Here is a 13,165-nt window from a genome sequence, read left to right on the forward strand (position 1 = left end):
GCTGCCTTTAATCCTAACTGTTAAACACCAATTAGATTGATCACAACACTGCCTTATGTTTTTAGCACAGGGGGAATGCAAAATAAAATTTTTTGGGGGGTTTAAATCATCTTACAATGTCTTCATCCAAAAATGTACCCAGAGTGCTGCTTGGATTTATTCATTAAGTTCTGTTTGACATATGCAGCATAACAACTGAAGGTAAAATTTATTGTGGTATAAAATAGAACTCTGTGTGTGGAAAGCATATAATACCCCTCCTTTAAGCAATTCTTAAACCTTATTAATAAATGTTTCGCATAGTAACATAGATTTACACAAACTGAAGGCGAAAAGAGAGGTATCTTCTTCAGGTAAGACGTTGACTGGTGTTAACCTCTTATCCTGTGCAGCTGCAGTGTGGATAAAGGTTCGGTAACAGAGTAGGTCGTGGACGTTTACCTTGAGCTTGCCGAGTTCAAACTGAATCACATTCTGGTTGGAAGGCTGAACGAAGACGGCCGGGAAAAGCTTCGTGTTCGGCTCCACCTGAAAGCAGATGATGCTGCAGCTGACCGGGACTTCACGAGAACTTCAGCGTACCGAGGCAGAAGCCCACAAACCTGGTAGAAGGTGTTTATCTCTTTTCCGTTGGCGGTGAAAGTCATGAGTCCTGTGTCCAAATCAACGAGGCAGCCAATCACAAAGTCCTCCTGACTGACGCGGGTTTGCTGGGAGTTGCCAAACTCCCCCCCCCACACCATGTAACAATTGCTGCGCTTTATGCTGCAGGAGGCAGACAAACCAAGAAGACTCAGGGGTTTTGGATCACGCTTTTTACATTTTTAGGGAAACAAACCCACCTGTCGTGAATGTTTCCTCTGTCGTCCCCAACAGTTACTGTTACGTTTCTCACTTTGCTGAGGTCAAAGTGAAGATCATACTGGTGATAGTCTGGTGTGACCCAGCCTACCCACACGCCCCCTGGTTCCTGTCCTGCGAATATTCGCACTGAGTAATAATACTGAAAAAGGACATGAGAAGCTTATTGGTTTATGCATATTATTCATGATTGTTGCAAAATAAACCTTCAATTTCAGATTTTAGAGTCTAAATTGAGTAATAGTCGTACAGTTGTGGTGTTCAGGATTATATCCATGTCATCCCTGTCATCTGGTACGACATCTTCCACTAAGCGAGGCAGAGTGGGAACGACAGGGGGTGGAGTTATTAATGCAGCCTTCTTTGCCTTAAAAAGGAATCTGTAAATGACAAAACCAGTTACTACGTGTATAGTACAAGCTGGTTCAAATGTTGAGACTGACAGAAATCTTTAACTGTTTTGGTTCTTATAGCATTTTGCATTTTGCATTATGTCTAGATTGCTATGAAAAATTATCATGTGAAATGCAATTATGTCAGGATTCAGGGTTGTTAGATTTTCAAGTTTCTCCAGTGTTTGTATTTTTTTTACTTTCTTGTTTTTATTCTTTCTTGTTCTTGTGTAAATAGTTTTTTCTTCATTACTGTTTATTGCCAGATATCTTATGCATGTTCCCCAGTTTGTGTTTTTCCTTCTCCTCTCCTCTTGCACCATCACGCTCTCTTTCTCCCTCAGCAAACTAAAGTAGCAAATGTTAGAGAAAATTAACCTCTTTCGACCTGAAAACTTTTGGCTATAATTATATTTTATTAACATCCCAGCTGCATACCAATCAAATTGTCCTCTCTGTCTCAGAATACTAAATAACCACATACCCTTTCTTCTTGGTTTTCTCAGTAGAGGCATCTTTCTCGTTCTCTCCATTTTTGATGGCCAGAGTCTCTTTAGGCACGGAGGGTTCCTTCTTATCATCTTCCTGTTCTTTGCGAGTGGCTGACTTCTTGAGTATTTCAAAGTCAGAGTTTGGGTCGACCTCTAAAACCTGGTCTTCAGGAATGGTCAGCGCCCGAGTTAGGAGCGTTGTCCCCGCAGGGACTTTAAAGGTCTCGTGAAATTCAATTGGTATGCTGACTCTGAAGAACAGCAAGTCGGTGTTGGCATTCTGAGACCCAAATGTCTTGTGAGTCACTTTGAGACAAGGGGGAGTGTCAACTGTCCCGTCAACACGCGATATCTAGAGAAAAGAAGAAGAAGTGGCATTTTGATGTGGAAAACTGATATTTAGAAATAATTTGAGAAAAGCATTGTATTAGTACCTCAATATGTGGATGATCTGTGGGAGCAGTGATAAACTGGGGAAGGCTTTTACTGAACCACATGGTAATGTCACGCTTCATGTTGATAGCAAATGGTTCGAATCCCTCTTGCAGGCCACAGATGGTAAAGTAACGAAGACTACTGACATTTTGACCCAGGTTGATTCTACCAACCTGCGACAGCCCCAGGCTGCACACGGGTATGAAACCTGTAAATGTTTAAAGCATGATCATCAGTGTCCATTTATTCGATTATTTCTGATCTGTTTTGGATCTGTACTTACCTTCCCCTATCTCAATGTCCTTAAAAGCCATTTCTGAGCCTGAGTCACTGATCAGCATTTCTCCATTGAGCGTGAACATGATGTTCATTTCTGTGAGGTCGATCATACAGCCCACCACATCACCAGACTGCCACTGGCGGCCAAATGGCTCATTTCCAATATGCCAACGTTGGGCCTAAAACAACGTCGACCAAGAGAATTTAGCATCACAAAGGGTCTATCCCACTTTCACAACCAAAGCGAGTCTGCATCCCACCTTGAAGCCATTGAAGACATAGGCCAACTCGTCAGCACCAAGTTCAGTATCCGCACGAACACAAGGCCGGGCCCAGCCCACTCTCATCTCTCCAACAGTGACAGCCTCAAACTCAAAGTACCATTTCCCCTGTGTGACGGCGTAAGATTTCTCGGCTCTGAACACTCTGATTTTATCGCCCCGGGAGCTGCCCGGTCCATGCCCGCCTAGAGTAAAAACGTGGCAGTAAAGAACATGCTACAACCAGGATTTAAAGGAATACTGATAGGGCTTATTCTGCCTTTAGAGGTTCACAAAAGAAAGTTTGTTAAAAAAAATAAAAATAAATTCTGATAAACAAGAAAGCATGGAGACAAGGCAAAATGGAAGGATTTCTATTCATGTAGCTGAAACAGCAGTGCAAACTTACTACTCTCCTGATCGGGTGGTTCTATGTTGTAGCCGTAGCCGATGAGAGTGCGAACTGCTGCACAAACTGTGTCTCTGTTGGTCTTTTTTGTCTTTTCATCCAGCAGGTTGTAGGGAACCAGACGGGGATTACGCTTGTTCAATATGTCCTATTTGAAAAAAGTCCATCTGAAGTTAAAACCAACTCAATTAAACAGTAAACACTGAAACGTTTTTACTACTCATTGTCACAGCATTTTTGCACGTAAAGAAGTTGATACCTGCACAATACTGTACGTCCAGCCCTGTCGAACCCGGTCTCTTGCCCACACATTGTGTCCATTTTCTGCCAGTCTCTCCACTAGAGTGTTTTGATTTGGAGTCAGTTTGACATGACTGAGATCCAAGGGAGCTGGCTTGTATCCATTACTTTGCATGTAGCTAACAAGCAATGCATTGTGATATGAAGAGTGAGTGAATCTTTCAGACAACTGTGGCATTTATCATTGAAATGAAACAATATTACATGGTAGCACACTCAAACGCCACATGTATAACATGTTGCAGCTCACGTTTTGGGGAGCTTGGTCCTTTTCAGATTTTCCTCTGCTTTTTCATCTCCCATCCCCACATGACAGCCCAGAGCTAGCAGAGTCCTATTAAAGTAAACACGATACACATTAGACACAGGTCCTACACAGTTTTCATGTCAAACTTCCACAAATATACTCCTGGTTGCACTTTGGGCACCCCTGTGTTAGAGGCAACAATACATATCAAAGTCTGGTAATGGAGTTACATTTCCACATCTATTTCCTCTTCTGTTCTTGTTCAGGTTTCAGTATAATTAAAATCATAGATTATGCTACTCCACACTAAGTAGGAGCTATCTTTAGAAGTGCCAAGGACTGTTGATTTAAACTTTTACATACTTCAGTGTCTCTCCTGACATTGCTAAATTGTAGTTCTTCTCCGGCTCAGGTAAACTCTGGAAATCTACCAGGCAGGGGTGCATCTTCTTGTTGTCGTCACGAAACTTTAGAAAGAGAAAAGCACAAACATTTGCTTGGAGAAATAGCTTTTTGTTCCCAGCAACGTTTTCTCGACAAAATTAAAATAAAAAAATTTCTAATCCCAAAAACACTCACCAGTCCAAATGTCCACCCTTGTTCAATGCGATTTACGGCCCATAACTCATGACTGTTTTCCGCGAGTTTCTCTCGAATGCGCTCCAAATGGGGAGGAAGTACAATCTGAAAGAAGAAAATAAATTAATTGACTGAGACTAAAACCAAATGAATGCAGTTTTGCTTAAAAAAATTGCATTTTAAGCAAACAAATGCTCAACAAGATTCCTAAAAATCTTTAGGAAGTTTAGAAAAATTCCTAAAGATGAGCTAGATATTTGACTAAAACTAGAATTTATTCTCAACACCATACGCTTTGCAGGATTTACCTGAATTGTGTCCACTGGACAGGGAGTGAACGCCGTGTGAGACAGGGACTGGGTTGGACCGAGCAGGTTGCGAACATCATTAAAATCATGTTTATATTCCTTGATGGGCTCGATCCGCAATCGGTCCCTTGGCAGCACTGCCTCGTAACATGGTGCATAGCCTGGAGGGGGAAGAAACTTGAAATCCCCATGACGGCCCCCAAGAAGAAACCGTAGCCTTGTATTTGAAACAAAGAAACAAACGTTAGCTGTTTAAAATACTGAGCCGTGGGACAGGACAGATAGCGAAACTGAAAGAGTAAAAAGGCTTCAAAGTGCCGTACTTAACGCCTGCAGAAAAGCTGACAACTGGAAAGAAGAGGCCGTCGAGGTTGAAGTTCTCAAACATTCCCTGCACAGGGTGTCCGTTGATGCGAAAGGAGATGCTCGGCACACTTAGATCCAAACAGCAGCTGACCACGTCCTCTGCTGCCAGAATGTGTTGGCTGGGAGAAGCAACATGCCGTGGCACGCGCCCTACAAGTAAATGCACAATGAAAAACAAAGGAAATGAATTCATGGAAAGGGAGATGTTATGCTTAACCCACTAAGTTGGTGATTAGCCTATATTAAAAACTTACAGCATTTACTTACAGCATTTTCATTCCTGTCAGTGAATGTTCCATATCAAAATGCTAACATGTTACTCAGATAGCAACAATTTTCAGTGTTGAAGTGGTAACTTAGGGAAGAAAACACATTAGCCATCTTAGATATTAGTAAGATGTCTAAAAAAGAACCTGAGGAAGCATATAAGAGTTACATCTCCTTTAGATAATTAGTGCAGAAAGTCAAGACTTTTCCGCTGAAGGCAAACCGGCTGAGTGTTAAATGGTTCATCTGTGTGTGACACAGTTCAGCTGTGTTGTGCTCACACAGTTTTTGTAGTCTTGGTGGAAACTGACGTTTACCTCTCCCCTTGCTTGAAACTTGATTGTAACGTTTTCAGCTTTGCTTTAAATGTCAGAATTTAGACTCCAGCTGTTTCCATTAACATGAACACAAACCCCAGTTTTACTATTTATGGTCAAGCGATTGCTTGCTTTACCTGACCACAGGTGAATCCCATCAAAGCCATAGGAGTAGAGGTCATCGCCGACCCCGTTACCCCCCCATCCTTCCCCTCCACCGGGGTAAGGACTGTAGCCCTCCGTCAGAGCCCAACCCACTCGCAGGTGACACGCCTGGGCGGTAATGAACGGCTCCACGTGATCCACCATCACCTCAAAGTACCACTTCTTATACTGAGTTGATCCTTCACAAGTTCCAAGGAAAATGTTGGGTCTCATGCTAAAGTATTAGAAAAAGGAAAATCAATTCAGATGAACTCTGCAGAGACAGGGGGCCGGGGGGGATATTCGCTTGCATGAAATTACCCACCTGGTTACATAGTTAATAATGTCCGTTTGAAGAAGGAGGTCACGACCTGGAAGTAGGTTCTCTGTGATGAGATTCTGGTTAGATCTCACAGCCACGCCATTGCAAACACACAGGGAGCACAGCACATCCAAAACCTAGACAGAACAGGTTGTTAGAGGTCTGTCAGTAACAAAGCCAACAGACCGACTGCTCTTAGAAACAGTCCAAACAAAATATTTTGAATTTACAAACCTTGTGGTTGCGCCCATGCTTGTCAAGGAGAGAGATAATCGATTTAATGTGATTCTCCTGAATAATATTCAACACTTCTGGACTCTCAATCAGAACACAGTACAACACCTCCAGAATTCCTGTCATGTAAATGAGAACATACAGAAGTTTAGGCTTTAGAAAAGACTTCAAGGTATTGAATGACTTCTTGTGAGTCATTCAAGAAATAATAATAAAAAAAAGATTAACAATTTCTAAATAAAACCATCGGCTTTCATTTCTCTATATGTTTTGTATAAAGAATGAGCTCAAACCAAACTATTCTGCCACTGATACCTGAAGATGCCTCCAAACGATCCAGCTTACTGACCAGCCAGTCCAGGTTGTCACAGAAAAGAGCACAGTTAGCGCGGTTCCCTCTGATCAAAGAAGCTTCAGGAAAGCGGATCAGCAAGAAATAAAATGAACGAAACAAAATCATCCCAAAATACGTTTATCGAATGTAACGTGCAGGACCTACCTAAAAGCTCATACAGTAAGTTCACGATCTCCTTCCACAACTCTGCAGCTTCCTCTCCAGCGTACTCTGAGAAGTGGGCTGCAGTGTTGTACACATTGAGCCGATCAATGCAGTCCAGAACCAGGGTAATCATCCCCTATGATAAGACAAGACATTTAATGACATTAAATCTGTCTCCAGCTAATTTCCACTGATTAAATCCTCATTAGGCTGGCCAACCTCCTCCTGGAAAAGGTTCTGTCTGTTCTTCAGGGAGCGAAGCTTGAACTGCTTGTCCTCGTGCTCCAGCTCCTCCTCAGGCGGTCGGAAGTAGAAGATGAGATCCTGCAGTGAGAGCACCACCGCGTCCATCGGCATAGACGGCGGATTAGCAGATTTGTTTTTCCCACTCAACGCATCCAAACCTCTGGAGGCGTGACACAAACATAAAGGGTAAAAAAGAAAATGCTCATCACCGGATAATAAAGAAACACATTCATTAAGGCTGAAAGGGAAGTAATGAAGTTACTTGATGAACTGGTTGAAGAGGCCTGTTGTGCTGTATATCATCCTGGCAGCTTGAGACTCTTCGGTCTGAGATCGAGCAACTGTGAGCGCGTCGTCCATGTGACCTTCTTTATGCAGTATGGCCTGAGAGACAAAGTCACGGACACTTAAAACCAGGCAAAAACCCAAAACGTAAACATATCACATCACATTTAAGTCATTTAGGTGATTTTTCTACAAGCTTCTCAAAACTAAAGACTGACATTCTGGTTTGAAAAAGAAGCTCAAGCTCAGCCAAACTGGACGGAGAGCATCCGTGAAAATCTATTTTAAATTCTTGCCACTGATTCTCAATTGGATTTACGACTGGTTGCAGTCGAGGAGTCATGGTCCGGAGTGTTTGCATGAAGGATGCTTTCGGGTTATTGTCCTGCTGGATGGTGAACTCACTCCCCAGCCTCAAGTTCTTCCAGGATTGTCCTACATTTAGTTCCATTCATCTTCTCGTCAACTCCACTAAGCTTTTCTGATTCAGCTGAAATCTTTTAACATTTTTTTTTTTTATACTTCATCCTTATTTGCTACTTTGTATTTTACCTACAATCCCTAAAAACACACAGATTTTGTGGTTAAAACGTGACAAAATGTGGAAAAACATGGAATAGCATGAATGTTCTCAGGAATATTTAAAATGTTAATAAACGTAGGAAAAGTGAGTGGAAGTCAGTCCCAGTGGGAATACAATTTAGAATATCGAAATCACATTTGACTCAAATATGGAGAAACATAACAAAAATATCTAAATCTTGTACGCTGCTTCAAAACCACTTTTAGAAACTCTTACATTTAGCCCCCCAAACTTGACATGTTTTACCTTTCTTTTCAGAGGTCCTAGACGAGCAGATTTGGCATCAACAGCAGCATATGTGAGCCAAAGGCCAGACGAAACGTGCTGTACAAAGCACATAGACTCCCCGTACTTAATCTCCGGTATCCCCATGCCTTCCACATCCCGCTTCTGCGCCACTTCAATTTTTTCCTTTAAATGGAAAAAAAAAAAAAAGTTTTGTTTCCTTATGTGTACATCTTAAATTCTAATCTAGACAAGTTAAAATAAACCCGACAGCTGGTCGAGCAAAGACCTTAGAAATTCTGAAGCAGAAAGCAGACATCTTGGAGTTGGCTTTCTCTGGGTCTACCAACAGAAGTCCCTTCTCCTCGTCGAGGAACAAATATCGCCCCGTTGTTATGTGGCGTACCCGGAAAGACTGTCCCCATTTGATGTGGCCTCCACTCCACCTGTAGAAATGCAAAAGTAAGTCCGCAAAATAAGTCTTTCCAGTTAATGTTGGAAAGAAAGAACGGGGAAGATACCCACCCGATTCGCAGTGGCTCCAGTCTCCATAAGGATCGAGCATGACTGCAAACGGCACCACCTTCATAATGGGCAACTCTGGGATATGGAGAATAATATTCCGATCAATTTGGACATTTCCAGATGGTGAACTGACAAGCTGATTAAATTCCCAACAAGGTAGGGGGGAAAAAAAGAAAAGATCTAACAAAACAAGGCAACAGCCACCTGCGTTGGTCATCCCCCTGATCTGCACATGGGATGGCCAGACACTCGTCCATATGACCGTGAAAGAGTCTGAGCACATATCCTCCGATCAGAAAACCTGGAAGACGACAGTTTCTTTTTATAACAGAATGTCAGTCTCCTGGAGCAGAGCTAATTTTGGGGGAACTGCAGACCTTCGGCGAGCTCACAGCCAGACATCACAGGAGTCATGGTCCAGAGTGTTTGCATGAAGGATGCATCTACCATTAGGTCACCACTTGCATAGGAAAGGTGCTGGACATAGCAAGGTTTTTAAAATTAGTAACATTCATTATCAAACAAAGCATCATTTAATAGTAATGCAATTATAATTACCAGGTATCTCTCTGAAGAAACACTGACAAGAATGAGGTCATCTCCCACCCTGACCTTTTCACCCTCTGATCTTTGCTTGGAGGCTGGATGTATGGTCCACCAGCAGGCCTCTCCTGCAACACATAAATTGAATATTTTCTCCCCCCTACAAATCATATGTGTGTTGTTCACGCTTAGTAGTAAAGTCACCTGTGGAGTCTTCCTGCAAGCCCACATCGAAGGCCAGCTTGTCAGTCAGCGACCGAGATGTAGTCAGACAGCTCAAGTACTATGGTGTAAATACGAGACAACAAATTAAGATTGTGGAATAACGTGGATTCCATTTAATAACAATTAAATGCTATCAGTTGGATTTAAACACAAATCTCTCCAAAATGGAAGTAATTTGTTGTTCTATATTCTTGATTTAACTGGATCACAGGTGATACGGTTTGATAATGACTTCAGTAGTACTGCATTAACATTAATTTGATTTATTTCATCTGAATCAGATGTCATTTGGATATGAATTATGCTTTTTTTGTCTTGACATGATATGTGTTGCTAATTGGCACTACATAAACTAAATGAGGTGAAATGCCATAGTATTATGATGCCTACCTGCTGTTAAGTGAAGGCAAGCAGAATGAATACACTGTGCTCACCATGTTGGAGTGAGTGTGTTTCAGGAGAATGGCGTGTCCATACAGAAGAGTTCGACTACCTCCACCTTGTGATGACTGAAGAAAATGAGAAAAGGAGGCTGATGAGTTCATAGCACGTTTATGTAGACATAAAAACAGCTGCGTCTTTATAATTGTGTTGCCACGCAGTGATTGAGTGTCAAAGTAAATACATTATCAGAGTAACAAAATAAAATATGCCAATGAAACTGCTACGAGATATGTCCCGAAAGGCGGCACTTACCCATTTGTCCAAATCAACCGCCTCCAGTCATCAGGTTTAGGATTTGATGGGTAAAACAGAAACGATACATTTAACTTAAGTGAGTAAGCGTTGCTTATTAAGCATATGCACGCCAATTAAAGGGAATTGCATTTTAAAACTATGGTTGATTGTGCAGTACCTCATCCACAGAGGAGTTAGACAGCATCTCTTGCAATGCTCGCACGGACAAAGACTGCTCCAAAATGAAACAGCAAATTGCAAGGTCTGGTGGGACATTCTGAGAAAAAAAAACATAACCAGTGAGCGGTGACAGTCAGAGGGAACAGCGAATCAGAAAGCAATGAATCTTGTGTCTGCTGTGTACCTGAGCATTTGATGTGGTCTCCAGGAAACACAGCCTATTCCCAAACCCTTCACATGACAGACACAGTTTGATCTGCTCCTTGAGAATGGACGCAGTGCACTGCAGCACCACTTGATCATCCTAGAAAGAGGAAAAGTAAAATGCATTTTTGCTTGAAACATGTGAGCTGCAAATTTACCAGACAAGAAAGTCAAACAGAAACTTCATCTTTTGGACAGATCGTCTGTATTCCCCTGTTAACCTTAACTCATTTGCTACACACACACACACACACACACACACACACCATTTTTCCAATATGTTTTCTTCATTGTAGTCGTTCTAGTGTGAAGCTTCATCTCCAAAGTCTGGCTTTCTTTAATGTTGCATCATATTCTACTCTCAGAATGTGACATTTTCTATCATTATTTCATGATGTCATGATATTGTTACCATTCACTGACAGAGCTTCGACTTTGGACTATTCCAAGCTGAAGGTCAAAGTTTGAATCACTCTGTAATTGTTTTGTAGCTTCAAATATTAGATGACTATGTCATAATTACGAATTGATTACTGGATGCAATGATTGTGTAGTTCATGTTTAGAGTGTTGATATGGTTTCTAATGATAGTTTTCATGTTTAAGGCACTTTAACGTGTTGTTTTGGAAGGGTGCGGGAAATTCTAAGGCCTTGTGCAGAAACATTTTGTCCTTGGTGAGATTGAGTTGAGGATTGTCGCTCAAGGGACCGACACTCTTTGCCTGCACATCATTCCTGAAATGCGTTCTGATATTACTTGCACCCCATATCCCATTCATCGCTCTTCCTATTTAGAGCAACATTACAGATGTGTCTTGATCTTTCGGGAACAGAGAGACATGCTTAAATGTGACTATTGAGCAGCATGTCGGAGATTGGATTTATCAAGACAGTCGAGTCGAGTCTGATCACTGAGTTCTGGCATGAATAGAAACTCTTGAGAAGTTGCATTTCCTTTTCATCCATTTGGTAACTTCCTGTAACTAAATTCAACAAGTAATCCTTTTTTATCCACTGTGATGCTGTGAAAAAGCTCTGGCAAGGATCTAAATAAAAAAAAGAAAAAAAAAAGGTGTGTAGCTGTCAGATAACTGCTAGGGCAGCTCCTTGATCCATTGCTGCCCAAAGCGAAGAGATCCACCACTGCCAACGGGTAGCGACTTTTAAGCATTTTAGCTGTTGGTTTTTTAAAAACATATTCAGCATATTCAAATTAATGATGGGATTTTATCTGGAGCAGCTTTCAATATCTATCTATCTATCTATCTATCTATCTATCTATCTATCTATCTATCTATCTATCTATCTATCTATCTATCTATCTATCTATCTATATACATATATCTATCTATCGATCGATCGATCGATCGATAGATATATGTATATAGATAGATAGATAGATAGATAGATAGATAAACAAACGTATTAGATATTGAAAGCTGCTCCAGAACAGAGCAGCTTTCAATATCTATCTATCTATCTATCTATCTATCTATATATATATATATATATATATATATATATATATATATATATAAAATCTTTTTGTAAACAAAAAAGGAATAGAGGTCCCATTATTTCTGTAAAGCATGGCCTCCTTGCCATGGCAACAGTCAGACTCTGTCCCAGCGTCGCTTCCTTTAGCCTTGGCAACATGCGGTGTACAACATGAGCTCAGCCTATGTTTTTCCTTGCAGCTTTTTACGTTGTTTGATGCTACGATCTCAGCAGAAACAGCAATAAATCAAGCAGCACTGTCCCTTGCATGGACTGAAGCAAGCAGGTGCTGAATTGGGTGAAGCTTTGAACCTGCTAATCCTCACACAGTAAATATAGAAGCCAGCTGAGTTCAAGCCTAAACAGCGCCAGAGTGACAGTAACTTAATGACACATTGCTCACATATTTCATATAGTGCTGTGTTTCACACCAAGGGACAATGTCTGAAGACACATCTAATATCCGTCATCTCACTGCATTCACACACGACTTGTTTCTGCAAATGACTTCTTTAACACTTGATACATTTTAACCAGCATGTGAGCACTTTAAACGCACCCCACGCCCTGAAATGTAGTTAGCAGATATTCAGAGTCCGGTTCAGGACATAAAAAAAAAAAACGTGAGCGACACAATGTTGGAGTACAAACACTGGCCCTCCAAATAAAGACTGTAACATTACCGCAGTCCGTTTGCCAACCCACAGTGTCCTTCAACAGGCGGTGGCAGGGAGATCAAAAAGGGAAATATGACACACTGGCAACGGACACTGCAGCAAAAATAAACTAAATGTCTCTAACACTTAGATATAATACACTGAAAGTACACAGGAGAAAAATGGTAAGATGAAAAAAATGACTAAATCTTAATAATTTAGAAGAGATTTGATGAGCAATGTACTTTTGCTTTCTTTTTTTCAGGCTCTGGTAAAATATAAAGCATTACTGAATCCGTAACAGACTGGTATTAATGAAGAACAAGAAAATCTTTCATGGCATAATATAGTTAGGATCACTAAAATATTGTCTGAAAACCTTTAGTGCAATCATTTCTATTTTTTTTAAACAGAGAACTAGTCTTGATCACATAAATTTATTCAAACAACTTCAACTACTCTGACTATTCAGACCACAAGAAGAACCCACATTGCAGTATAACCATAAAGTGTAGATCAACTGAGTCAAATTATTCAAGTTCATTCATCTATAGCAGGGGTGTCAAAGTCAAATGGACGGAGGGCCAAATAAAAAATTTAGCTACAAG

The 13,165-nt window shown here is 41.0% G+C and overlaps 1 protein-coding gene across 1 annotated transcript in view; it reads right to left on the reverse strand.

Moving 5' to 3' along the window:
* Window positions 1-13,165, reverse strand: part of LOC106921753 (ryanodine receptor 1-like) — a 51,372-nt gene that overhangs the window by 33,770 nt on the left and 4,437 nt on the right. The window contains exons 2-34 of the mRNA XM_088012657.1: window positions 10,385-10,504; window positions 10,199-10,297; window positions 10,039-10,059; window positions 9,777-9,851; window positions 9,322-9,400; window positions 9,133-9,245; window positions 8,952-9,051; window positions 8,779-8,875; window positions 8,575-8,649; window positions 8,339-8,495; window positions 8,071-8,235; window positions 7,219-7,340; window positions 6,930-7,116; window positions 6,711-6,846; window positions 6,527-6,622; window positions 6,212-6,330; window positions 5,981-6,114; window positions 5,649-5,890; window positions 4,885-5,077; window positions 4,562-4,778; window positions 4,254-4,358; window positions 4,038-4,141; window positions 3,678-3,761; window positions 3,387-3,546; window positions 3,128-3,275; window positions 2,719-2,924; window positions 2,463-2,637; window positions 2,179-2,387; window positions 1,738-2,096; window positions 1,112-1,241; window positions 843-1,003; window positions 603-765; window positions 442-528 (exon numbers count right to left, since the gene is read on the reverse strand). Coding sequence (XP_087868783.1) covers window positions 442-528; window positions 603-765; window positions 843-1,003; window positions 1,112-1,241; window positions 1,738-2,096; window positions 2,179-2,387; window positions 2,463-2,637; window positions 2,719-2,924; window positions 3,128-3,275; window positions 3,387-3,546; window positions 3,678-3,761; window positions 4,038-4,141; window positions 4,254-4,358; window positions 4,562-4,778; window positions 4,885-5,077; window positions 5,649-5,890; window positions 5,981-6,114; window positions 6,212-6,330; window positions 6,527-6,622; window positions 6,711-6,846; window positions 6,930-7,116; window positions 7,219-7,340; window positions 8,071-8,235; window positions 8,339-8,495; window positions 8,575-8,649; window positions 8,779-8,875; window positions 8,952-9,051; window positions 9,133-9,245; window positions 9,322-9,400; window positions 9,777-9,851; window positions 10,039-10,059; window positions 10,199-10,297; window positions 10,385-10,504 — 4,638 coding nt within the window. The remainder of the gene's footprint in view (window positions 1-441; window positions 529-602; window positions 766-842; window positions 1,004-1,111; window positions 1,242-1,737; window positions 2,097-2,178; window positions 2,388-2,462; window positions 2,638-2,718; window positions 2,925-3,127; window positions 3,276-3,386; window positions 3,547-3,677; window positions 3,762-4,037; window positions 4,142-4,253; window positions 4,359-4,561; window positions 4,779-4,884; window positions 5,078-5,648; window positions 5,891-5,980; window positions 6,115-6,211; window positions 6,331-6,526; window positions 6,623-6,710; window positions 6,847-6,929; window positions 7,117-7,218; window positions 7,341-8,070; window positions 8,236-8,338; window positions 8,496-8,574; window positions 8,650-8,778; window positions 8,876-8,951; window positions 9,052-9,132; window positions 9,246-9,321; window positions 9,401-9,776; window positions 9,852-10,038; window positions 10,060-10,198; window positions 10,298-10,384; window positions 10,505-13,165) is intronic.

This window comes from Poecilia mexicana, unplaced genomic scaffold, assembly GCF_051168715.1.
Source record: "Poecilia mexicana isolate PSO_F unplaced genomic scaffold, ASM5116871v1 scaffold_14, whole genome shotgun sequence".
Classification (NCBI taxonomy): Eukaryota; Metazoa; Chordata; class Actinopteri; order Cyprinodontiformes; family Poeciliidae; genus Poecilia; species Poecilia mexicana.